A 24,194-nucleotide genomic window follows, 5' to 3' on the forward strand; every position below is an offset into this window, starting at 1 on the left:
CCCAAGACTTATTTTTAAGCTTTGGATTCTGAAATTTTCCTGCTGCCACCTTCTTTGTGAAGCCAGTTTTTCAACAGAGACAATATTCCAGGGGGGGGGGGGGGACAAAACATGGAGTCAATCAAACCAAGCTGACATATCTGGTCCTCCAAGAGGAATCTGGATTGGAGGGAGAACAGCCATTCTCAACTGGTGAAATAATGAAGTTCCCTTGTCCTTATTTTGTGTAAGCAAAATAAATAATCTGATGTTAATCAACAAATTATTTTTGATGAGTGCTTGGCTCATAGGAAAACTGATTCTGTTTTATGGAATGAAGTGTTACCTGATTTTAAAATTTAAAATGAAGCCAATTAGGATTGTTAAATTACACTGTCATAATTCTCTTCTTTGATAGCAGAAATAAATAAACCTTAAAAAAAAAAAAAAGAAGGCAGAGTAGAAAGTTTATGGCTGTAAAATCTGGCACAGCCCTTTTCTTTCCTTGCCGATAACGCTGTCGCAAACATGGTGAATGTTCCTAAGACCCGCCGGACGTTCTGTAAGAAATGTGGCAAACATCAACCCCATAAAGTGACACAGTACAAGAAGGGCAAGGATTCTCTGTATGCACAGGGAAAGCGGCAGTATGACAGGAAACAGAGTGGCTATGGTGGGCAGACCAAGCCAATTTTCAGGAAAAAGGCTAAAACTACAAAGAAGATTGTGCTGAGGCTTGAGTGTGTTGAGCCTAACTGCAGATCTAAAAGAATGCTGGCTATTAAGAGATGCAAGCATTTTGAACTGGGAGGAGATAAGAAGAGAAAGGGCCAAGTGATCCAGTTCTAAGCTTCATCGTTTGTTTTGTTATGAAGATAATAAAATGTTGAGGTTAAAAAAAAAAAACAAAAAACTGGCACAGGCCTGACAGACAGTGGGCACTAAATCAGTTTTTGTGAACAAATGGAAGTTTTATTCCAGGTTTTCTACATGTGGTCCACTTCTCTATTTCTCCTCCCACCCTTTTTAAATGTCACAACTCAAATCTCTGAGGATGAGGGAGGGGCTTTTAGACAGTACTCTCTGAAAAGACGTGGAAATCAGCCCTCAGGAGACCACTGGTGCCTTTAAAATAGTCACACCTGCCCTCCCCACCTCCTCACTCCTAATTGAACTGCACTCCCATGGCTGGTACAGTTGACTCAGAGTAGATGTTTCCAGGGACCTTGAAATTGTACGTGAACCTGAGAAAACAGTCAACTGAGAGCTTTCCAAGAAAGACAGGTGTGCAAACGGTTCCTGCCGTGAGCGTAGGTGCGATGCTGTTTACACTGCCGCAGGTCTGCTTCCACTACCTCAGAGCAAATATGTGCACGCGTTATATACACACAGATGTGTGGAACTGAAGCACAACGGTGCTGCCTTCAGGTGGGAATAACATGGGCTTTTGTTGACCCCACGAAATTGGATCCATTATTAGCTCTCCATTTATTTCATGTCAGTTTTCATTTTCTTGTAACTGAGAAATGCCACACATTTGACTGTTTATTTTTCAGGAAAGTGGTGATAAAATAATAAGTAGGAAGTGTCGCTTCCTAATTGCTATTAGTGGGCATTCAAAGTCATTTTCCCTAATGTCCTTTTGAACTGAGCAAACTCAGGGCACTTTTGGATAGCATGTCTGTTCCTGAAGAACACTGCATCCCAGCCAGGAAGGGTCTAAAAATACTAAGGGAGAAAGTGATTAGAAAAGTTTAACTACATTTTATCTTTCAATATTCTGATGTATTGGTGATTATTACCTGTTTAAATGGCAGACTTTATAAAAAATTATAATTCCCCAAACTGGAAATCAGGACTTAAGATGATAGATTCTGTTCCCAAGATTAATGTCTCTAGAAAGTTAACAAACAGCAGGATCATCTACCCTTTTAAATTTCTGAATGCAGGAGAGAATGTCAAGTAGTCTGGTGTACTAGTTAAGTGCACACAAGTATAATTATTTTTAGCTATACAGATAACCAATGGTATTTGAGATGGCTAGAATATTCAGACTAAAATTCCAGGTCAATTACTCAAAACATGTGTGAGTATCTGGGCAAAAGAAGGTAGAACTGGATTTATCAGTCAGAGTACAGCTGCTCTGGGTTTTGTCAGTTTTCTCTGTGAAGCCCAAAGCTTGGGGTTTCTAGTTCCATGAGCAGTAAGTAGGTCCATCTGGGCTTCTGCAGGCCCCTTTCTTAGCTCACCAAGGCTGGGGTGCAGCACCTTCTGGCTACACACATGCTGGGCAGGTTATTGCAGTGCCTGCTGCCATATTTTTCTTTTATTTTCAATATTGGAAACCATCCTAGCTGTGGCCTCCTGCTTAGTGAGGCAGTGTCTGACTGTAGCTGTGAAGCGGTAGCTTCTGGTGAGACCAACTCTGAGCACCAAACCCCAGGCCAGAGGTGAAGGGTTTTGCCTTCTAGGACAGTGGGTTAGCTAAGCCAATCAATTCAGTTTTCTCCCAAAACTGTTCCTCGGGGTGCAAATTCCCAGGAAAAGGAACCTACAGATCAAAGCAACAGCACTTTGAAAGACAGAACTCAGGGACTGTGAGCAAGGTTTCAAGAATTGCCTGGTATTCTTGCAGCTTTAAAGCTGTGGACCTGCATACTTTTATCATATGTCCCTATTATTTTTTTATAGTAGCCTAAGTAAATCTCTGTTTCTAGTAATCAAGGGTCTAATGATTGTATTGCAGTGATAAAAGATAGCTGCATAAAACCCTAGAGTCACTGCAGGCAGAAGTTGCTAACCACAGCCTCAAGAGAAGGAGAAGCACAGAAAAAAGACAAGCTTGTAACTCCTTAAAAGCTCCGTTTTATACATTTTATACCATATTTTTTTACTGTATGGTTTCTAGGATTAGCTATGTTTAGATACAGGTACTGGTTACCATTGTGCTACAGTTGCCTGCATAGAAAGTATAGTAACATGTTTTGCAAGTTTGTATGTAGCCTTGAGCAAAGCTACATAAGCTACATAAACCTTTAGGTTTATGTCATTAGCGTAGGTGTGCGGTGGACTGGACATTTAATTTAGGCTTGTGTAAATACTAGCTGATGTTCACACAGCAGCAAAATCACTGGTGATGTTCTTCCCAGATGTATCTCTATAACCAAGCAACACCTAATTTTATATTTGGTCAAAAAGCTTTTGATTTCTTGGAACTGCTATTTAAAGTTCTAGGTGTCTGGGTATAAATTAAAGACATTAAAGATTTTGCTAATATTGACAATCTCAGACAATAGATATATGTTCCATTTAAACTATTACTTCTGAAGGTAGTAAAATATGCATTTGTGAAGTCCTTCATTTTGAAATGTACAAAGAAATATTTAATCAATGTTTTGCATAGTAACAGTAGTGGGTAAGGATTATTAGGAGAGTGCAGATAATTATGAAGAAGAACATAATTTCTCTCTTTTTAAGTGGAGAACCAATTTGGCTTCCTTAAGTGGAGCTATTGCCTAATCAGTCAAAGCAAGAGTTGAAATGTCAAGGGGATGGATGTTTTATTACGGGTGTTAGAGACATGCACTGATCTACAAATGCCCTTAGTAACAGGCTTAGGATTCCACATAACTTGGAAAAGTAAAGCATTGTAAAAGAGATCAAAAGATCACACGAAATTAATTGTGTACAGATTTGTAAATTATACAGTAAGGGCATGTACTTCAAGTACATTGGCAAGTCAATTACACATAATTGCATTTCTAGTTCATGTGCTTGCACAACTTAAATTTTACTAAGGCTTTACTACATGGAACAAGTTTCAGCACATGGAAATAATTTTGAAGCAAATCTTGAATCATATCATAATTTAAAATTACTCTTACATTTTATGCCACTTTATTAACTTCCAAACGAGAGACTTGTCCAGATCTCCATCCACTATCTGGTAAATTTTTCCTAAAACCAACCAGAAATGATATCATAACCAACAGGTTAGGCACTAGCTTTGTTTTTCTGATTTAGTTCCTAAAAACTGTTGGCTCAAAAAAATTTTAATATTCTCATCTTTATGAACATGATGAAAATATACAAATGAGGACAAGTATTCAGATGTGACACACAACCTCATGATCTCATATTTTCAATTTTAAGAAGTTTTGCTTTCTTTTATATAATTTCATCATCTTTTGGCCAAGTTTGAATTTAAATTGTTTTCACACTTAGGACTGGCAAAATTCTGTGGCCCCATAAGCCTCTGTACATGGCAGTCAACTTTGTTTATAGTTTGGTTTGAATCCTTTGATTTTCTTACTTGATTTTCTACTAATCCTATCAATTACTGAGAGAAGGATATTGACATTGAAGTTAAAATTATTTTACTTCTCATTTAGTTCTATCAGTTTTCATGTATTTTGAGCCTTGACTGTTAGGTACATAAACATTTAACATTGCTGGGCCTCTTGGACAAATTGACTTTTTTTTGGTGCGGGGAGGTGTTGGTGATTGAATTCAGGGGCATTAGGCCGTGGAGCTACACCCCCAGCCCTATTTTGCTTTCTATCTAGAGACAGTCTCAATGAGTTGCTTAGTGCCTTACTTTTGCTGAGGCTGGCTTTGAACTCACCATCCTCTTGCCTCAGCTTCTTGAGCTGCTGGGATTATAGGTGTGCACCACTATGCCCCACCAGATTGACATTTTTAACATTAAAAAGGTCTCCTTTTTATTCCTGGGACTATTCATTATTCTGGAATTTATTTTGTTTGATATAAGTATAATTCCTTCAACTTTTTTTTTTTTGGGCTTGGTATTTTTCATTCCCCTCTATTCTTTTATTTTAGTCTGTTTCTTTATATGTAAGTGTTTTTTTTTTTCATAAACATTACTATAGTTAGGTAGTATGTTTTTATCTGATGACCTCTGTCCTTTGATTGAAATGTTTAGACTACTTATATTTAATGTAAATATTGGTATGGTTAGGTTTAAATCTACCATCTTGATATTTCCTTTCTATTTTCTGTTTGATTTTTTGCCCCTCTTTTTCTCTTGCTATCTGCTTTTTTTGGGGGGATTTATGTTCCATATGTCATTGATACTGTTCATTTCTTTTCATCATCTTGGCTATTAATCCAATCTAGTATTTTTGCCTATTGGATCTCATATTTATCATTAGTGTTTCATTAGATTTGAGAGAACCCTTCTATAGATCTCTGTGCGTGTGTCTGTCTGTCTTTCTCCTTTCCATTACTCCACCCACAAGTGTAGCCACTGGCCTCCTTCACTCTGATCTGTCTCTCAGCTCAGTAACGATGAGACTTGGAAACTGCATTCAGGGAGGAAGCTGGGGTGATCACAGCACTGGGCTCATCTGATTCGCCTTTTTCTGAATTCATAGTACGGTGCTGTCTGTTGTCCAACGTCTGAAAAACGTTGTTTCATATATTTTTTCCAGTTTGCAATTTGTGCATGGAAGGAGGTAATTCCTGTAGGCACCAATGCTTCATGAATGGAAGTGAAAGTCTAGTAATTTTGAAAGGAAATGAGTTATCACTGTAAATGCAACAGTTACAAAAACAGACCTACACAGATGTTCTCTTCTTACTGCCACTGATACTAGAGCATTTGTTGATGGTGATTTTCTTCAGTGGACAGTTAATTTTGGTAAATTTAAAAACAAGTCTTGATTTTTTCTTAATTTATATGATATTTACATTGTTGGAAATATCATATATATTTAAATGGAGCAATACTTTGTGTTTACATATAAAACAGAGTCAGGTTCTGGACTCAGATAATGAGCACAGTCTTTTTCCTTACAGAAAAATCACATAGGTTTGGAACAATAATCCCTTGTGAGTGGTCCTTGGAGTTCTCTGAAAAATTACTGTCTACATAATTAGTACTTTTCTTATATCACATACTTTATCTTTTTTAATTAAATTATTTATTTATTCTAATTTGTTATACACGATGGCACATACTTTATCTTTTATGCACAATTATGAGATAATTTTGAAGCCTATAAAGTGTTGGAAAACGAATCAATAAGTTATGTCTCAGCTGCAGCTCCTGTTATCAGGGAAAGGGAGAGATACTTGATACTGCTTGATCAAGATAATCCTTGCAATTTAAATGAGAGCACCCTTCTATAGCTCTCTCTCTCTCTCTCTCTCTCTCTCTCTCTTTCTCTGTGTGTGTGTTTCTCCTTTCTCGTACTCTACCCACAAATGCAGCCACTAGCCTTCTTACCTCTGATCATGTCCTCAGCTCAGTGATGCTGCGGGCTCCACGCTGAGGCTTGGAATGCAATGCATGTTTTGCTGCATTTCCTGATCTGACAGGAGTAAGTTTTTGCTTTCAATGCTCTTTCCAGTTTTCATTAAGTGTTGTCATTACTTCCAGTCTAGCTTGTGTGTGGTTTGACTCTATTTTTAGTTTTAGGCAAAAGGCAATGTAAAATGCTACCAAGAGGCAATGTAAAATGTTCCTACCATCATCACAAGTCATTAATTCAACAAATATTTAATGAGCTTCCAATGCATCTAGGTATTGAGGGTCTGTGAGTGATTCAAACAGACAAGAATTCCTGCCGTCATGAGCTTACATGTTTATTAAGGTTCATGGCAGAGAGACTGGCCACCAAAGGATAGACACATGCTTTAAATTGTAAAGATAGAGAGTTGCCACATCACACATTTCCGTTAACTAGTAAAACAGGTTATGAGAATCTGAGGTTATATAAAACGGAAGCAAAAGCCTCTATGTAAATGTTTTTGTCAAGATTCTCTACTTAAAGGCTTTGAGGAAATGTATAAATAAATTTGAAAACTAGACCTGTGGGCAAAATTTTTGGATGATTTATTTCAACCTTATTAACAGATTTTCAAATAATGCTGCCCAACTCACCCTTTATGCTTTCTGGAAGACAGGAAGAAGCCTCCTATTCCTGCTCAGTAAGAGCACAATTGCCCAAGGTCACCTTAGCTTTTGAGAAATTATTGGTTTGGCTGAGATCCCACCTTCCTTAGATTTCACAGCTTAAATTCTGGACCCATGATCCCTGGCTGGTAAGGACTGATTCTCCAGGCTAGCTACTTTCTGACCTGATGATGTGGTCCCAGGCCACAGCACAGGTAAAGTTCATTTGTCTCACTGCCACCAGATAGCTGAATAACTTCCAGGGGGCTTTGGAAATCAGGAATTGGCAACTCTATGAAATGTGTAGACACAGATATAAAACTTGGTATTAGGAGTCCAGGATGCAAAACCTTGTCCCTGTATCTATTTCACATGGGGACTTGGATAAACCAATTAATTTTATTTTTCTGAGGCTTGGATGCCTCAACTCTAAAACATGAGGTTGCTAGCAGGAGTATAACAAAATCATATATGACGGGATGCTGTGTAAGCCATGCAGCGCCATACAAATCACACATTGCTATTGTGGAAGTGGTAAGGAGGAGGGTCGGTGGTCCATAGAAAGCACCCAATGCCTGAGATGTCTATGGATCACTGACTTGAGCACCTAAGTGTAAATAAAGCATGTTTTGTTGCATTTCCTGATCTGTCAGCAATAAATTTTTGCTTTCAATGCTCTTTCCAGTTTGCATTAAGGGTGGTCATTGCTTCCAGTCTAACCTGTGTGTGGTTCAGTTTGGTACAAAAGAGACAGGGAAGTAGGTGCACGTGGTGCCCAGCTTCTCCTTGCTGGTGTGGGAGCATCAGCCTGGGGCTGACCTCATTCTCAGAGTTGGGGACTCTGGGCTGGGGGAGGCCCCTCTGGAGTTGTTTCAAGCTGGCCTACCTGCCGAAGACCCACGCACACCTGTGAGCCACTTACCTTGCAGTCCTGGGGCTTGCAGGGCATGCCTGCTCCTGTGATCTGTGAGGCCTAGTAAAAGATGATTAGGGCTCTGCTTGCTGAGTGGGAGTTGAGGACGGACGCTATGAGGTTCTCCCTTGACAGATGGCAGGCGTGCATTCCTGTGCTAATAATTTCTTGGTCCGATCATCAAAATATGCTTCCCTTTTTGGGATTGAACTTCGCAGAACCTCATTCCTGCTTTTGAGGCTTCAGCGTCTGGGTTGCACGGTGGCCCCAACTGCTTTCCAGCCAGAAAAGCACCATCCCGGGAAATCCCCCGCGGCCTGCTGACTTTTCCGTTTTGCCATTCCCTTTCTCACTGCTCCCAGCAGTTTCTCATGGAGGCTAAATATGTGTCTTGGGATAATTGGACTAAACTGGTTTGTCAGATCTATTTACAAGTTCCTTTCAGTTTGTTTACTTAGCTTCGATTTTGTGTGGGCCGTAGTAATAGTTTTCGTTGTTAGGACAAAAAATCACACCTACCACAGTGTTTCTGTGATGTGATCAATGTGATAATAATCCATTTTCAGCCTCTGTTATGAATCAGATTCTTTTATGTGTGATCTGATTTAATCTTTCTTTTTTTAAATTTTGTTTTTTTTGTACATGGACAGAATACTTTTACTTTATGTATTTATTTTCATGTAGTGCTGCTGAGGATGGAACCCAGTGCCTCACACATGCTAGGCAATCGCTCTGCCACCGAGCTACAGCCCCAGCCCCTGATTTAATCTTCATAACACTTCCCAGTAGGCATTACTGTCCCCCTTTCACGATGGATTCTGAGGGGTGAAGTACTTTGTCTAAAGCCATATAGTTAATCATTATGAACTGAAATGGGAACTTAGGTGGATCTAAGCCTGTGTTTTTTCCACTGTCCCACACGGGTCCTTGATTCTGGTTAATCTGTGGCCTGGCATTAGCAATCAGTACTGTATGCAAGTTTCAGGTTGTGTTCTCTTCAGCTTTATTTTTTGTGCAGGGATGAAACACAGGGTCCAGTTGGTTCTAATTTTTACAAACCAACCTGTTTCTAGAAAGCAGGACGGGAAGCAGAGTGTCACAAATCACACTGAGCATCTGAAGCTATGTCGATTATGGACAGTGAGAAGTAAAGAGTCAAGCAAGAGCCATGTCAGATGGTAGGTAGACCCCAAGCCGGGACCCTCTTTGGGAGACAGAAGAATCGTTTAACAACACAAATCTGATTATGCCTTTACCGTAGTTTATACGTTTATTTCGTTGGTGTGACTGTCTTCTGACTCAGTGGCGGTCTCCCCAGCTGCACACCCCTGCCCTCACTCCCTCACTGCTCCCATTGCTTCTCCTCCAGGAGGCACTCCCTGACTGCGCTTTCTGTAGTAACACTTCCAACTCTACCAGGGCCCATCACCTTCTAATCCTTTGCCTCTTTCATTTAAAAAAATATTTTCCCTAGCATAATCACTAACATATGTTATACTTACTATTTTTTAGAAAAATCTGTCTTCTTTCTCTAGACTATGAGCTTATTGAGGGTGGGACTTACTGAACTAATAAACCCATTACCCAAACTCATTCCTCCGTCTGTAGCGGACACTCTTGGTGGCTGAGCCTCATGCCCTCAGCCCACCTCTGCTTTGTCTGTGGCTGTGGTGGACAATTTCTGTGCAGGTTGATGTTGGTCTCCACAAGTGTGAGCACAGCACTCTGCTTTTCTGCATTGGTTTTTCTCAGGAGCTTGGAAAATTACCTCACTGCTTGGAAATGCCAGAGAGTTATTGTCCTCTGGGGTGACCCTCAATCAGAAGAGGAAGGAAGTCAGTAGATACATGCTGCGGGTCCCCAGTGCACCTTCTTCGGGATTCTGGCAAGATCTCCACAGTGGTCAGGAGCTCTGCTGAGCATCCTTCAGGATCTTTTCCTCCTTCTACCTCATTCTGCCTACTCCTTCACTCTGGCTTCCTGGCATCACATCTTAAACAAACCATCTGCCTGTACCAGGGACGTGCAAGCCAATGCGTTATCCTTTTCAACACTACTATCCATGACCCAGATGTGAATATCAGTAGTATACATTACGCTGAGTTTGCATGAGGATCCCAGCAATGATTTATGTTTATGTTGGGCTTTATGGTTTACCTAGTGTTTTCACTCAGGTTAATTAGGGTATTGCCTAACAGAATCATGATCCAAACAAGATATTAAAAATATCTAGAAAATAAGTTGAATTCAAGAAATAGAAAGCAATAGAAAAAAAAAATTACAAAAGTCAAGCCTTAGGTTAAAAAGCAACCATGTGGGCTGGGTGCAGTGGCGCGTGCCTATAATCCCAGAAGCTTGGGAGGCTGAGATAGGAGGATCGTGAGTTCAAGGCCAGCCTCAGCAACAGCAAGGTGCTAATCAACTCTGTGAGACCCTGTCTCTAAATAAAATAAAAAACAGGGCTGGGATGTGGCTCAGTGGTGGAGTGCCCCTGAGTTCCCTCCCCCGCAAAAAGCAATCATGTGTATTGAATGGAAAGAAATGCCCTACCCTTCACACAGGTAGTTTTTCTTTCTAAGGTAGCTGTTGATAGCCCAGTCCTACTTCACGGTGATTCCTGCATTCTAGGTGGCCCTGGATTCTTTACACATGACTCTGCTGGGGCAGGAGCAAAAGCCAAGCCCGGATCTGGACTGTGCAGCTAACCTAGCTGTGGCCAGCATGCTTCCCATTGTGGCAACTTTATAAGAAAGGGCTGGAATCAGCCATATACTGGCCAGTGTTCAACATCAGGCTGTCTGGACAAAATCAAGCCCCAGTTTGTAACTTCTGCCTATTCATGTGGTGTAAATAATTCCAGAATAGCTGATTTTAAGCTTCCAATGTGATAGCACTGAGCATAGAGTAGGAAGTGACAAACACAACTGGCACTGTGAACCCCTAGGGACCAACTCCAGCACTCCACTGCTCAGAACCTCATTTTAAAAGTAAAAAGTTAATTCTCTTACCAAGTGTTGCTCAAGTTTATTAGGGTGTTGGACAATAAGGTGTAAAGCTTGATCAGCAAGTTCACTTTTAAAGCTAACCACATGCATAGATATAAAAATACCTAAGGAATATTAGTCTATACTTGGGAAAGACTGCCTTCGGGCTTAAGGAACAGAGGGGTCTGTGCTTTTCTTTTTGTCTAAAAGCCTTGGTCTCTGAGAGATGCCCTAGATCTTAAAAACTAGAGGATTTCACTTGTGAACCTCGTATGTGAAGCCCAGGGCTGCGCACACAAAACAGAAAACCCTCTCTAAGTGCAGGACTTCCATGAAAATGCAGGTGTAAATGGGTCATCAATGCTTCAAAAAATTACAATTACCCAAAGCACATTTTCCTCAAAGGGCCTGAGCTTATTTTCAATAAAGACCCTCAGCCTTATCATGTCACTGAAGTATCAAAGATTCAGTCCTAGAAATGGCCGTGACTTGTCACTGATGGACATTTTTTTTTTTTTTTTAACTTCTGGGCACACTTCCACCTGGACCACACCTCTGCATGTTCTCTGCAAATAAACACATGAGTGTTCATGGGAGGATATGGCTGTGGGTGTCACTGTGAACACGTGTGCATGGGCTAGTCCCTGTCGTGGAGTTATCTGTGTGCGCCCAGGCATGCCAAGCCCCACAGTTAACTGCCTCACGGTGATGAAAACCCCAAAGACAGGTGTTTCCTACCGAACAGAACGTACCACAGAAAATTCCATGAGAACTGTAAATAAGCAGATTTTGAAACAGTACTCAATTTATGAAAGGTTTCTCTAAAATAAAAGTTCTCTTATAAAATGTTTCTCTAATAGTGCCTTGCTATTTAAACCAGAACATGAAAGAAGGGCAACAGGTGTAGCAAATGTTGAATTTAGAGGTTTTCCCCCATTTAGGAATGAGAAATCTATGTAAACAACAAAAGCAGCTTAATCTCCCAAATATTGACTTGATGATTCAGAGGAACCTGAGAAAAGCCTATATGGATATTCTTAATTGCTGTCCCATCTCTGGGACTTTGCCTACTGTTATTGAACTTGATAATGAATCAGAAGTCAATTGTTTGAGATATAGAGATCTTTTGCCAAAGCTAACATTGATTTCCTTCCTCTTTTAATAAAACATTTCTCTCGAAGTGTTGAAAACCATAATTCTCTTCCAACACCCTATTTGATTTCTTTCCTTGAAAAAGTCCCCCAATATAAAGCCCATCAGTAAATGCAAAAACAATGTAATAATAATTCTTACCATGTGCTGAGTACTTGCCTTGTATATTAGTCATTATCTCACTTAATGCTCACACCTAGCTTGAAGACATTATTCATAGACCCCTTTTATGGTTAAAGAAGATGAGACTTGGGCAGGTCAAATTGCTCTCTCAAATCGTTCAGATGAAGAGTAGAAATGAGAATGTTATGTATGATCTGAAAACTACTCCACCACCTTCTGGAGAGAAGGCTCTCTCCCTTCCACAACACAGTGTGAGATATCCCTTCTCTGTTCCTCATGGTTTATCCTTGTGAAACTTCTTCAAGTCAAAAGTGGCAGTAATCAGGGAAGGCAGCAGGGAGAGAGCAAAGGGAGATTGACTCTTGAGATGGGAAGAGTTGGATCCAGGCAACTCTATTTGTTGTTAAAGTCATACTACATTGATTTTGTCACCTTTTCTTATTCTTTCTCCCTCCCAGCACTGAGCCATAGCGTCTGCAGCTAGATTCTCCCAGGGGAACATGAGTTCTTTACATTCCATGGATTTGCTTTGATTGGCTGCATCCTGGGGCCAGGTCAGCCACTATCTGAGGTTTGACCAACTCCTGTTTGCCTCCTATAGCAGATGGAGAATAATTACTATTCCTTTAATTTCCCCCACTTCCTGAAGGATGTTAAAAAGGAAACTGTTGGAAAATTACAGAATTCCATTACTATTGAGGGCATCACATTTTAGTTACCAAAAAGATGAATGAGAAATAAATGTAATTCTTGCTGGACTGAGGCAGTAATTGACAAAGCAGATCATTTCTGTGTCCCTGTAGCATTTAAAATCATTCTTGAGAGCCTAGTTTGAAGCTGGATAGCCACATCCTCTGGGCCTGGGTTATTCCCCACTCAGTGTTCTGACTGCCGTGCCAATTGTTGACCTAAGTTATCTTTGCTCATATGGTTGAGGTTCTCAATTTCAGTTCCCTAGCAGGCCCCTGTGAAGTATAGTATGGCTAGTGCCAGACAGTGCAAAACTGTGTAAATAAAATCATTTTCTATAAATTGATTTATTGTGGCACGGACTGAGCTATCGCTAAAGCTCAGCAGGTGTTGTTTGGTAGATTGTGATGTAATCTTCATTGGGGGACTGTGTGTGTGTGTGTGTGTGCGTGTGTGAGTGTGTGTGTGTGTGTGTGTGTGTGTGAGAGAGAGAGAGAGAGAGAGAGAGAGAGAGAATGGGGAGTTAATACTGATTGATATTTGTGTTAGCTTCCTGTCACTGTGACAAAAACACCTAACAAGAACAACTTAGAGGAGGAAAAGTTTATTTGGGGCTTGGCGTTTCCGATGTTCAGTCCGTGGTTGGCTGACTCCATGGCTCTGGACCTGAGCGAGTCAGGACGTCATAGCAGAAGGGTGGAGTCGAAGAAAGCTGCTTGGATCATGGCCACTGGGAAGCAGAAAGAAAGAGGAGGAGCCAGGGACAAGATGTAATCCTTGAGGTGCACCTCCAACAACAGACCTCCTCCACTCCCAGTTACCTCCTGGTGCAGTAGTTCTTTCACAGCATTAATCCATCAAATGGATCAACCCACTGATTCAGTTACTACCTCACACTCTGACCATTTCGCCTAAGAACACTGCTGCAAGGCCACATGAGCTTTGGGGAGGACATCTTACATCCCACCATAGCAATATTTTATACAAAAACCAGCCGTCAAGAACATTTTCCCAATACATAGGCACCTAAGTATCCTTTTTTTCCCTTAAAATTGTTAGAATTGGAGGTGACCTTTTCCTTCCTGAGCAAATCTTACTTATTATTGCTCCTCTTATTTTTTCCTACAGACTCTTGCCACTTAGAATGCTGATTTGCACTTCTACTAGTTTGTCATTGATAAGTCACATCCATATAAGCTACTGTCCTGCACTCTGTCCTAACCCTGTGCATCATGAGAGACTGCCATGACTATACCCATTTAATTAATGAGGAAACTGAAGGTCAGAGATCTGGAGACCAGATTGCAATCACGCACGTAGCAAATGCACCACCATCTGTAAGCCAGGTCACATGAGTCTTACCTCAGTGCACTTTCCGCTGGACACAGGGCCAGCTGGTTTGATAATTGCTAGGTTTGGGGGATTTTGTTATTGTTTCTTGGGAGATGAGGTTTTGGCCTGCAAAGTAAGAACATAGTATCAGCTAGTCAGAAAAACACAAACTAAAAACACAAACGTACTCCAGAGGATGTTAGGAGACAAATGCTTCTTGCCACTCAACATATTTTTTAAAAATGGTATCATTGCCCTGTGACATTTAGGCTGACCAGGTCTGAGCAATGTGCCTGGGCAGCTCCAGATGTTCTCCCAGTAGGTCATTTCCCCTCATTGTATCCACAGAATGGTTACTGAAACAGAAACTTTCCCTGTAGATTTCTGGTACCTGATTGAAATTTTCCTGGATGCTTTTCTACTTCCTGGCAGCAATGTAATTGATGCAGAAATATGAACCCAACATGCCTTTTGGTTTTGACATGTCCCCAAATTACAAGATGCTTTTCCCTAAACCTAACAGCTGGCATGCACAGAGAGGTCTGAAACCATCATTCAATAAAGCATATTTGAAAAAGTCTCTACCACAAAATGCTATTTGGACAGCTGTTTAAGATATAAGCAGGTTAAGTGAACTTACTTTAAATTCCCTAAATTTTATATTTTTAAATTGATGGATTATATGAAATTGCCTAACTTGATTTGATTTAATATGTGTGAGTTCACACTTTTAAAACTAAATATTTGTCTTAAATGACATCACACAAGTTTATAGAAATGTTTAGTTGTGTTTTGGGGTGGGGAGTTGTGATGGATTTTAAAAGAAATTTTAAATGCTTTCTTTTCTCACAGATCCATTACTCTATTTACCCATCCATGATCCATGCTTGAATGGGGTACACACACCATTGATCCTTGGTATTGTTAAAAGACTTTAGCACCATGGGTATTTTTAAAATGACTTTATTGATGTGTAATTTACATACCATTTAATTTTCTTACATAAAGTGTACAATTCAATAGTTTTTAGTATGTTCTTGGAGTTGTACATTCATAACCACAGTTAATTTTAGAATATTCCATCACCCTCCTAAAGAGACCTCTCATGGGTAGTCTTTTGTATATCCCAGTGACCCTGCCAATTCTGTTCAAATCCAGATTGATACATATACTTACCTCTACCACTTCCAAAGCTGCATGAAAATATCAGTAAAAGATTTAAAAAAAAAAAAAAGAATCATAAAACCCAATGATATGTCCTGGATATTTGTGTCTCATGAATTCACCTGTTGAAATTGCAACACTCAAGGTGGTGATAATAGGAGCAGTGGCCTTTGGGAGGTGGTTAGGTGAGGATGAAGCCCTTCTGAATAAGCTTAATGTCCTTACAGAAGGAACCCAAGAGACAGCCCTTGCTCATTCCTCCATGTGGGGCTGGAGTAAGACGACTGCTGTCTGGGAGTAAACAGGCCCTCGACAGACACTGCATATGCCTTGATCTTGGACTTCCCAACTGCTAGAACTCTGAAAAACGCATGCCTGTTGCCTATGAACTGCCATTATGATATTTTGTTGTCGCATCCTGATTGGACTAAGACACCTAAGGACAAAAAGGAGAGGAGAAAATACCAAACGAAGCAAAATGTGCTTGTGGACACTTGATAGGAAGCCGACAAGTTGTAGCTGATGTGGACGAGAGAAGCTGGAAAGCCAAGTAAGTGCCCGTTGGGGCTCGTAGGTTCATGTAGCAGCGGGTCAGCAACAAACTTACCTGCGGTACAGAACCCCAGAAAGTCTCAGAAATCTGAGGCATCACCTATAATCCCAGATACCTGGAGGACGAGGCAGGAGGATCACAAGCTGGAGGCCAGTCTGGGCAACTTAGCTCTCTGTGGTAGAGCACTTGCCTGGCATGTGTGAAGCCCTGGGTCCAAGACCCATTTCTGCAAAACAAAAGGGGGGTGAGAGTAGGAAAGGAAGAAAATAAATAAATAAACAAACAAACAAACAAATAAATAAATTTGAGGCATCTACAACCTAAGAGCAGAGCTACTAATTAGTGCTGCAGGGTGGAATGTGAGTATTAAGGAACTATTAGGAGACACTTTTGAAGGAGGAGTAATTTCTTGGGCTCTTTGCCCAACCACATGTAGCCACACAACATCCCTCACCCCTGATCTGAGACTCCCTGACACAAGAAATCAGGTGGATTTCTGGACTGCTGGAGCTTCCAGCACACACCACAGTGGGACTGAGGGAGGGGCTGGGCTGAGAACAGGGGACTGGGTGCAAATCTTCTTGCTATGAGCTGAAACCTGGAGCCTCCCTCCTTATCCCTGAAGGGGACTGTAGGACTCCCTCCCTTGTGGAACTGGGCAGCTGAGACCCATTGGTGCTGACATTTGGGGATGTCACAAGGGGAAAGGTTGTGTCCTCTTCATTCCTAGGTTGGTTATGTTGGGATTCTCCAAAGAAACAGAACCCATCGGATTTATTTATTTGAAGCAATTGTATCATGCATTATGCAGGGTGTCAAGTTCCGAGTTTGGAACAGTGGCAGGATGGGACCTGGAAGAGTGGATGGGACAGGTCCAGGCCAAGTCCCATGCCCCGACACCCAGGAGAGCCAAGGGTTTAGTTCCAGCCTGAAGACCGGCAGCTTGAGTCCAAAGGTAGAAGAAAAACAAAAACAAAAACCAATGTCTTAGTTCAAAGGCAGGCAGGCAGGCAGGCAGTCAGGAGGAATTTCCTATTTGGGGGAGGGTCAGTGTTTCTGTTTTGTTCACACTCTCAGTGGATTGGATGAGGCCCAATATTGTTAAGGCGGTCCATTGCTGTCCTCAGCCTATTGACTTAAGTGTTGAGCTCATCCAAAAATACCCTGTCCGAAATATGTGACCAGATAGCTTTGTACCCTGTGGCTTAGTAAAGTGGGCAAATAATATTAACCATCATGAGTTCACTTATTTACTTGCCATCCACATGCATCTTATTAAACCTTACTTAGTCTCCAAACTAAGATAGAATAAAATTATAATTCTGTCTAACATGATATAGTTATGCTTCTTGTCAGGAAAAATGTACCACCCCTTCCCAGAAGAGGAGGGAAAGTCTGATGTTTACTCTTTTCCTTGACATCCCATAACTTCAATGTTGTGGTATAAAATTAACAATACATAAACACTGTAATAGAAAGTCAACTCATCATACATGATATGACAAGGGAGTAAGAGAGGGAAGAAAACAAACAGATTTGTTTTAAGCACACGCAAACATTCATAGCAAAATAAGGAGAAATACTCATGACAGTTATGGTTCTTGTTTTTGTAACTAGTCATGCAGTTGTGGCCAGTATTTACAACTGCCATTTCCCACCACCAACTCTGTGTTCTCTTTTACTGTCAGCAAGCATCTCAGCTGGGCACGGTGCTTTAACTGGTGAGATGACCCAAATCTTAAGTCCTGACAATACTGGGACATTATTGGAACTTCCTGGATGGAGTTGTAGTTTCCCTGGACCAGTTATCATTACCCACTGAGGGAATGGTGACAGTAACTGACACCTGAAGGATCTCCTGTATTCCAGACACACTCTCCTCACCTCCCTATGACACAGTGCTCCAGTTTCCCCTTGGTAGTTGGGATCAGTCACCCCAGCTAGTACAGTGACCCTCTTCTTTGTCTGTTGATTCAGAGGCATGAGGAACCCAAAGTGGTCAGCAGTATTATAGCTTCTAGTTCAATAGGATCATTGTTGTGTGGCCTAGGGGAAGCATTCTTCTCTTTGCAACCAAGACCTCTAGGCTAGTGGATTATAAGGTTTTAAAAACAGAAAGCAGAAGTTTTACTAGTGGGTCACTAGGGTGAATGTGAATGGTTTGATTTTCATTTCGACCCCTTGATTCCCAGACCTAGAATTCCTGGCTGTACAAGAAACAGTATTAGTCAACATATATTAGACACTGATTTGGAAAACAGCCTTCTAGAGAAACTTGCAAGGTACTATCACCTAGCTGGCATTGTAACTGAGTCTTCAAAAGGTCATTTCATTATTCTATCAAGCTTTAGGGTGATGGGGAGCATGGAAAGACCATGGAATTCCATCAGGATGGGTCCATTACTATACTTCATTTGCTGTGAAGTGAGTTCCTTGGTCAGAAGCAATGCCATGTGGAATACCATGGTGGTGGAAAAGGCCTTCTGCAAGTGCATGGATGATAGTTTGGGCAGAAGCATTATGTACAGAAAAGGCAAGTCAGTATCTGCAGTGTCTTTTCCATTATGGAAGAGCACCAGTGTAATCAAGTTGCCACCAACTAGCGGGCTGATCACTCCAGAGAATGGTGCCATATTGGGGGTTGTGTTGGTCTCCGATGCTGGCAGACTGAGCACTCAGCTGTGCTCATGGTCAGGTTGGACTCGATGAGCAAAAGATCATATTGCTGACTCCACATATAACACCTGTCTCTGCCATCATGGCTACTTTGTTCATGAACCCATTGGATGATATCGGGTGTGGCTGGAGAAAGAGGCTGACCTCAGCACAGGTCATCATATCTACTTGACATGGGACAAAAAGGTTTTCACATTCCCAGCTAGTTCAGAAAGCTTTGTCTACATACCTCTTCTCCAAATGTCCTTGTCACCAATTTTCCTATAGGGTTTCTTCTAATTCCTCTGACATCCAGCCGCACCACTGGCTGTAGTCCATGAACATATCATCATATGTCTGGCTATTTCCCTTTTCAATAAAAATTCCCAGTCAAGTACACTGACTGTAGATCGGCCAATGAAAAGATTTCCTTCACCACTGTCCTTCAGGGATGTCCCAGAGAGGGCCTGGAGTTCTGCATTTGCCCCCATTTAGTGGTTCCTGCATCCCTGCAGAACCATCATTAAGCAAGCCAGTTTTATTTTCCTCTGTCACCTGATCTCAGGGAACTCCCCAAGAGGCCCAAGGTGGAAGCTGGGAGAGATGAGACAGTGTAGGAGTGAGGTCCACTGGCATTTGGGCCACTTTTTCATGTGACTTACTGCACCTTCAGGACAGTCATGCATATATCAGCTCCATGTAATGATGGGGTACTGCTGTGAACAACCAACTTATGACTTTGTAGGTCGATAATATCTAGGTCATGATGGGCAACTAGGGTGGCATGGTAACATGGTGACCACTGGTCAAGAATTCAGACTCTACTGAGGCTTGCAAGAGGCCAATAGCTGTTTCTCAAAAGGACAGTAGTGGTCTGCAAAGGATGGCAGGACTTGACTCCAAAATTCCAAGGTCCTGCCTGTGACTCTCCTGCAGAAGACTGCCAAAGACTCCCAGTAGCAACTGTGCCTGCCACTGTCACTCCAAACATCGTTGGATCTGCTGGATCATGTGGCCCGAATGGCAGAGCAGCCTGTGCGGCAGCCTGGCCTATGGCAGAGCCTTCTCTTGTTCTGGGTCTCTCTCAAACCAGCAGCTTTTTGGGTCACTTAAGCTTGAGTGGTCAGGAAAAACTTCCAAGGAGATGTTTTGTTAGAGTTGAGTCTTGCTGAGCAAATAAACATTCCCTGAGGGAATAGGGCAAAGAGAACGAGGTCTTTGAGAAATTGCAAGAAGTTCAGTGTGCCTGGGGTCAGAGGTAAGAGATGAGGCTGGGGAGTACAGCTGGAGCTAGGTCATGAAGAAGTAAGTGAACACAAATATCAATGCAGTAACATTACTACATAAGCAAATCACAAAAGGACAAGCCACTTTAAAAGGTGCTTTGCTAAGTACTTGGCAGTAGTTTGGTTGTGGTGAGTATGGGACTGAACATGGCTTTTGGTTCTACATCTATCTTGTAAGTTCAAGATGATTCTCTTTTGTCTGACAATTGGAGACCTGGGCTGTTTCCACAATGACTGTAAATGGTGGCGGCTGGGTGCTGAGGACAGGGGAATGGAGAGAGGTAGGTGAATCAAGGAGGCTCTTGTCCTCCCCAGGTCCCCACAGGGGAATGCTGGATGGTGGAGGTTTGTAGTAGCATGACTGGCCATGCTAGCAGTGATCAGGGTACTGTCCTGAGATGAGTCAAAGTGGCTGGGAAAGCTCACCGGGCAGGCTTGCCCAGAGTGTGCTTACCACTGTCCACCCGAGTGCTGCAGGTAGGCAAGCCCCCCGGTTCAAACCCAGTCCTGTTTCCTCTTCTTTCTCTTTTGTGCAATATTTTTTGTTGTATTGTTGTATATTTGACATGCATGGAATGGTGTTTTTGTAACTATAGACAAAATGATTACTATAGTCGGGTATGTTAGCATCTATTACCTACCTTTCTTTCTTTCGTTCTTTGCAGAAAAGATATCTGAAATCTACTCAGAAATTTTTGGGTATACTATAAAATAACATTAACTATAACTCTCTAGGCTTATTCATCTGATAAAATTGTACCCTTTCACCTGTATATTCCATTTCCTACTCTTCTACCCTGGTAACCATCTTTCTTCTATTATGTTTTTAATGTGTTCATTATATTTTTAGATTCCACATATTAGTGAGATGATGCAGTATTATTTTTCCCTGTGGCTTGTTTCACTTAGCTTAATGTCCTCTAGGTGTAGCCATGTTGTCACAGGTGAATAGATCTCCCTTTTAAAGGCTGAAAAGTTATTCTGCTGTTCACATGCACCATACCATCTTTATCCGTTTATCCATCAGTGGGTACTGGGTTGTTTCCATACCTTGGCAATTATGAATAACTCTGCAGTACACAAGGGAGTACAGATATCTTTGGAGGCAGGAATTTCCTTTCCTTTGGGCACCCAAATGTGATCTGGCTGGGTGTTATGATTGGGATCTCGAACATCCCCCCGAAAGCTCATGTATTGAAATCATGGTCCCCAATGCAGCAAGATTCACAGTGGGACTTTTATCACAAGAGCTCTGACCTCATCAGTGAAATAATTCACTTAGTCGATGAACCCACCAATGGCTGAATAGACTACTGAGAGGTGGGACCTAGTCAGAGCAAGTAGGTCACGGGGGATGTGCCCTGGAAGTGTCTCCCTTTTCCCTGGCTCCTCTCTGTTCTCCCCAGCTTCCATGTGCTGAGTAGCTCACCTCTGCCATACCCTGCTGCCGTGATGTTTTTGCCTTGGAGTTGGCAGACTGCATACTGAATCTCCTAAAACTGTGAGCCAAAATAGATCTTTCTTCTTCTAAGTTGTTCTTGCCAGATATTTTGGATTTGGGTTGCATCAACACAAAGCTGAGTAACACACTGGGGCATATTGTAGTTTTTGTTGTATTTCGTTTTTGAGGTACTGGGGATTGAACTTGTGGGCACTCTACCACTTAGCTACAATCCCAGTGATTTTTATTGTGCTTTGAAACAGGGTCTCACTAAGTTGCCCAGGCTGGCCTTGAACTTACTATCCTCCTGCGCAGCCTCCTCTCAGTTGATGGGATCACAGGTGAGCACCCCCATGCCTGACTGGAGTTATAGTTTAGTTTCTTAGGGAACTGCCACACTGCTTTTCCCAATGGTTGCCCCATCTGCATTTCCACCAATGCTGCACAAGGGTTCCCTTTTCTCCACATCCTCCCAATTCTTGTTTTCTCTTATTGTTTTCATAATAGCCCTCCTAGCAGGTATAAGGTGATATCTCAGTGGTTTTGATTTACATTTTCCTGATTGTTAGTGATGTTGAGCACTTTATCATTTATCTCTTGGCCATGTGTATGCCTTCTTTGGAGAAATGTCTCTTCAGGTCCTTTTTACCATTTCAAAATGGGGTTATTTGGGGGTTTTGTTGTTTTGGTTTTGCTATTTTGCATTGTGTGAATTCTTTATATATTTTGGATATCATGCCCTTATGTGATATATGGATCATGAATATTCCACCATGTCGGCCGTCTTTTCGTTTTTGCTGGCGGATTCCCTTACTGTGCAGAAGTTTTTAAGTTGGATGTAGTCCTACTTGTTTGCTTTTTATTTTGTTGTCTGTGGGATCATATCCATCAAATCACTGCCAAGATCAAGATCAAATGAACTTTTCCCTATGTTTTCTTCTAGGAATTATATGTTTCAGACCTTACATTTAGGGTTTCAGTTCATGCAACAAACCCCAGGGACTCAGCATACTTTTGTTCTCTCGTTAAAGTGACCATTACTTACTCTTTGGCCTTAACTTTCTTCTCAAAGAGAAGCTGCCGAGCCCCCATTTCTACTCTTGCGAGCCAGAAGACAGGTTCACAGGCAGTTCCCCCCACCCTCAGGATTTTATCACAAATTCCCATGAGGTAATAGATAAGATAATTCTTCCAGAGGTTCATAGCCATGGTCATGGTCATGGGGGCTACTGTTGCAGACTTCTTCCTGACATGACACTTGTTATGACTCACCAGCCATCCCGTCATCTCTGCTTCCTGCCATAAAGACCTCTTGTCTAGCCAGATGGTGGGAAGACACAGCCAGGGCAAGACGGTGGCTGAGCCTCTGCTGAGTGTGCTCTTCACAACGCTACAAACCCTCCAAAGAGCTAAGACCTTTCCCCTGGGCTCTGAACCAAGGCTGTACAGCGCTCTCCTCTCTAGAGCTTTGCATCTGGCTGCCTCTCCACTTTCCAGGCCGTAAACTTGATGGTTGACAAAGGCCAGATGTGAATAGTTTAGCTCAGTGGTTCCCAACCTGACTGCACATTAGCACCACTGGGGGATTTTTATGTTTTGACTCCTTAGCAAGCCACAGCTGGGCCCCACACTCAGGTATTTATATTTAGCAAAATGAACACTCACAAAACTCACCCAAATTTAAGAACTAGAACTTTACCAGTACCACTGAAGTCACCTCGTGAGCCCGCCCAGATCCTATTCACTTCCTAACTTCGTTTACTGATCATGCCTCTATCTCTAAACCAAATATTGCTTGGTTTGCTTGTTATGTTGTAATAAAGGTTTCTTATTGTGTGAAGACCTGTTCTTGTTCCCCTCGACATTATGCCCCTAAAGTTTATTTCTGTTTTAGTTAGCCATTATAATCATCAAAGGGACTCACAATGAGAGAAAGCCATTTGAGCCACAAATTCAGGAGGCTGGTCTGTGGATGTTTTCTTCCATGGGTCCCAAAAATTCTCATGGAGAACAGAAAAGTAAATTTTCAGTCATTTTGGGTGACTGATGATGTTTTACATCTTGATATATAATTTGTTTTCTCCCTCACATTACCCCTTCTTTTAAGAGTGAGGAATGTTTTTTTGTTTTACTGGTTCTTCACAGAAACTTTACTTAGTAGTAAGAGTAGAAGTCATTTCAGGCCAGACACAGTGCCATACACCCCTAATCCCAGTGGCTTAGGAGGCTGAGATAGGAGGATCATGAGTTTAAAGCCAGACTCAGCAACTTAGCAAGGCCCTAAACAACTCAGCAAGACCCTGTCTCTAAATAAGATATAAAAAAGGGCTGAGGATGTGTCTCAGTGGTTGAGTATTCCTGGATTCAATCCCTGGTACCAAAGAGAAAAAGAAAAAGAAAACATCTTAATTAGAATAATAATTGTAACTTTAAAAAAACCCACAGATTTGCTGTCTATATACAGAATCAGAATATTTATAAAACAGTTTTTTGCTCATAGGAAAGAAAAACAAATAGGAAATCTGTCTCTTCTTCAGAAAATAAGTAATGATAATTGTAGGAACAGTTGCCAATTTAAACCCAAGAAGAAATTTCATAAGGGTACCCATCTCCTCTCTCAGGATTCAGGAAGATACTTTTGGTAAGGTGCCAGGCCAGGGATGGGATGTGTTTCCCGGGGTGCTCCAGTTATAGCTGAGGAATTCAGGAGTGTTAGATACCTAGGTTATCAAAACACTAATTTGTCACCTATGCTGTTGGGAGAGATGAAGGCCTGTACTTTGGAATTTCCCCCAATCCACCTGACTTCTCTCCCCCTCAGTAATAAAATAGAGTTCATGCTTGCCACGGGTGCTGTTGCTCTTCAGGATTGCACATTAATCCATTCTGAATAATTACCTTGCAACAACTTAGTTCTCTTAATTGTGCTGAGGCATCTAAGGAATTTGACAGCACTGGTGGTTAGGTTGGCATGGTATTAGATCAACAGCACATTCCATTAAGAAG

General features: G+C 41.6%; 1 protein-coding gene across 1 annotated transcript; it reads left to right on the forward strand.

The window, feature by feature from the left end:
• The first annotated feature begins 480 nt into the window (after nt 1–480).
• LOC114096042 (large ribosomal subunit protein eL42-like) lies at nt 481–868 on the forward strand. Its single transcript, XM_027939512.2, has one exon. It carries the CDS (start codon nt 508–510, stop codon nt 826–828), a length of 321 nt encoding a protein of 106 aa, XP_027795313.2. The 5' UTR covers nt 481–507; the 3' UTR covers nt 829–868.
• Nucleotides 869–24,194: the final 23,326 nt, after the last annotated feature.

The sequence above is a fragment of the Marmota flaviventris genome, chromosome 6, assembly GCF_047511675.1.
Source record: "Marmota flaviventris isolate mMarFla1 chromosome 6, mMarFla1.hap1, whole genome shotgun sequence".
Lineage (NCBI taxonomy): Eukaryota > Metazoa > Chordata > Mammalia > Rodentia > Sciuridae > Marmota > Marmota flaviventris.

What these genes read in the sequence shown, in the direction of transcription:
- LOC114096042 (XM_027939512.2), top strand. Translation starts at nt 508, where the DNA reads ATGGTGAATGTTCCTAAGACCCGCCGGACGTTCTGTAAGAAATGTGGC.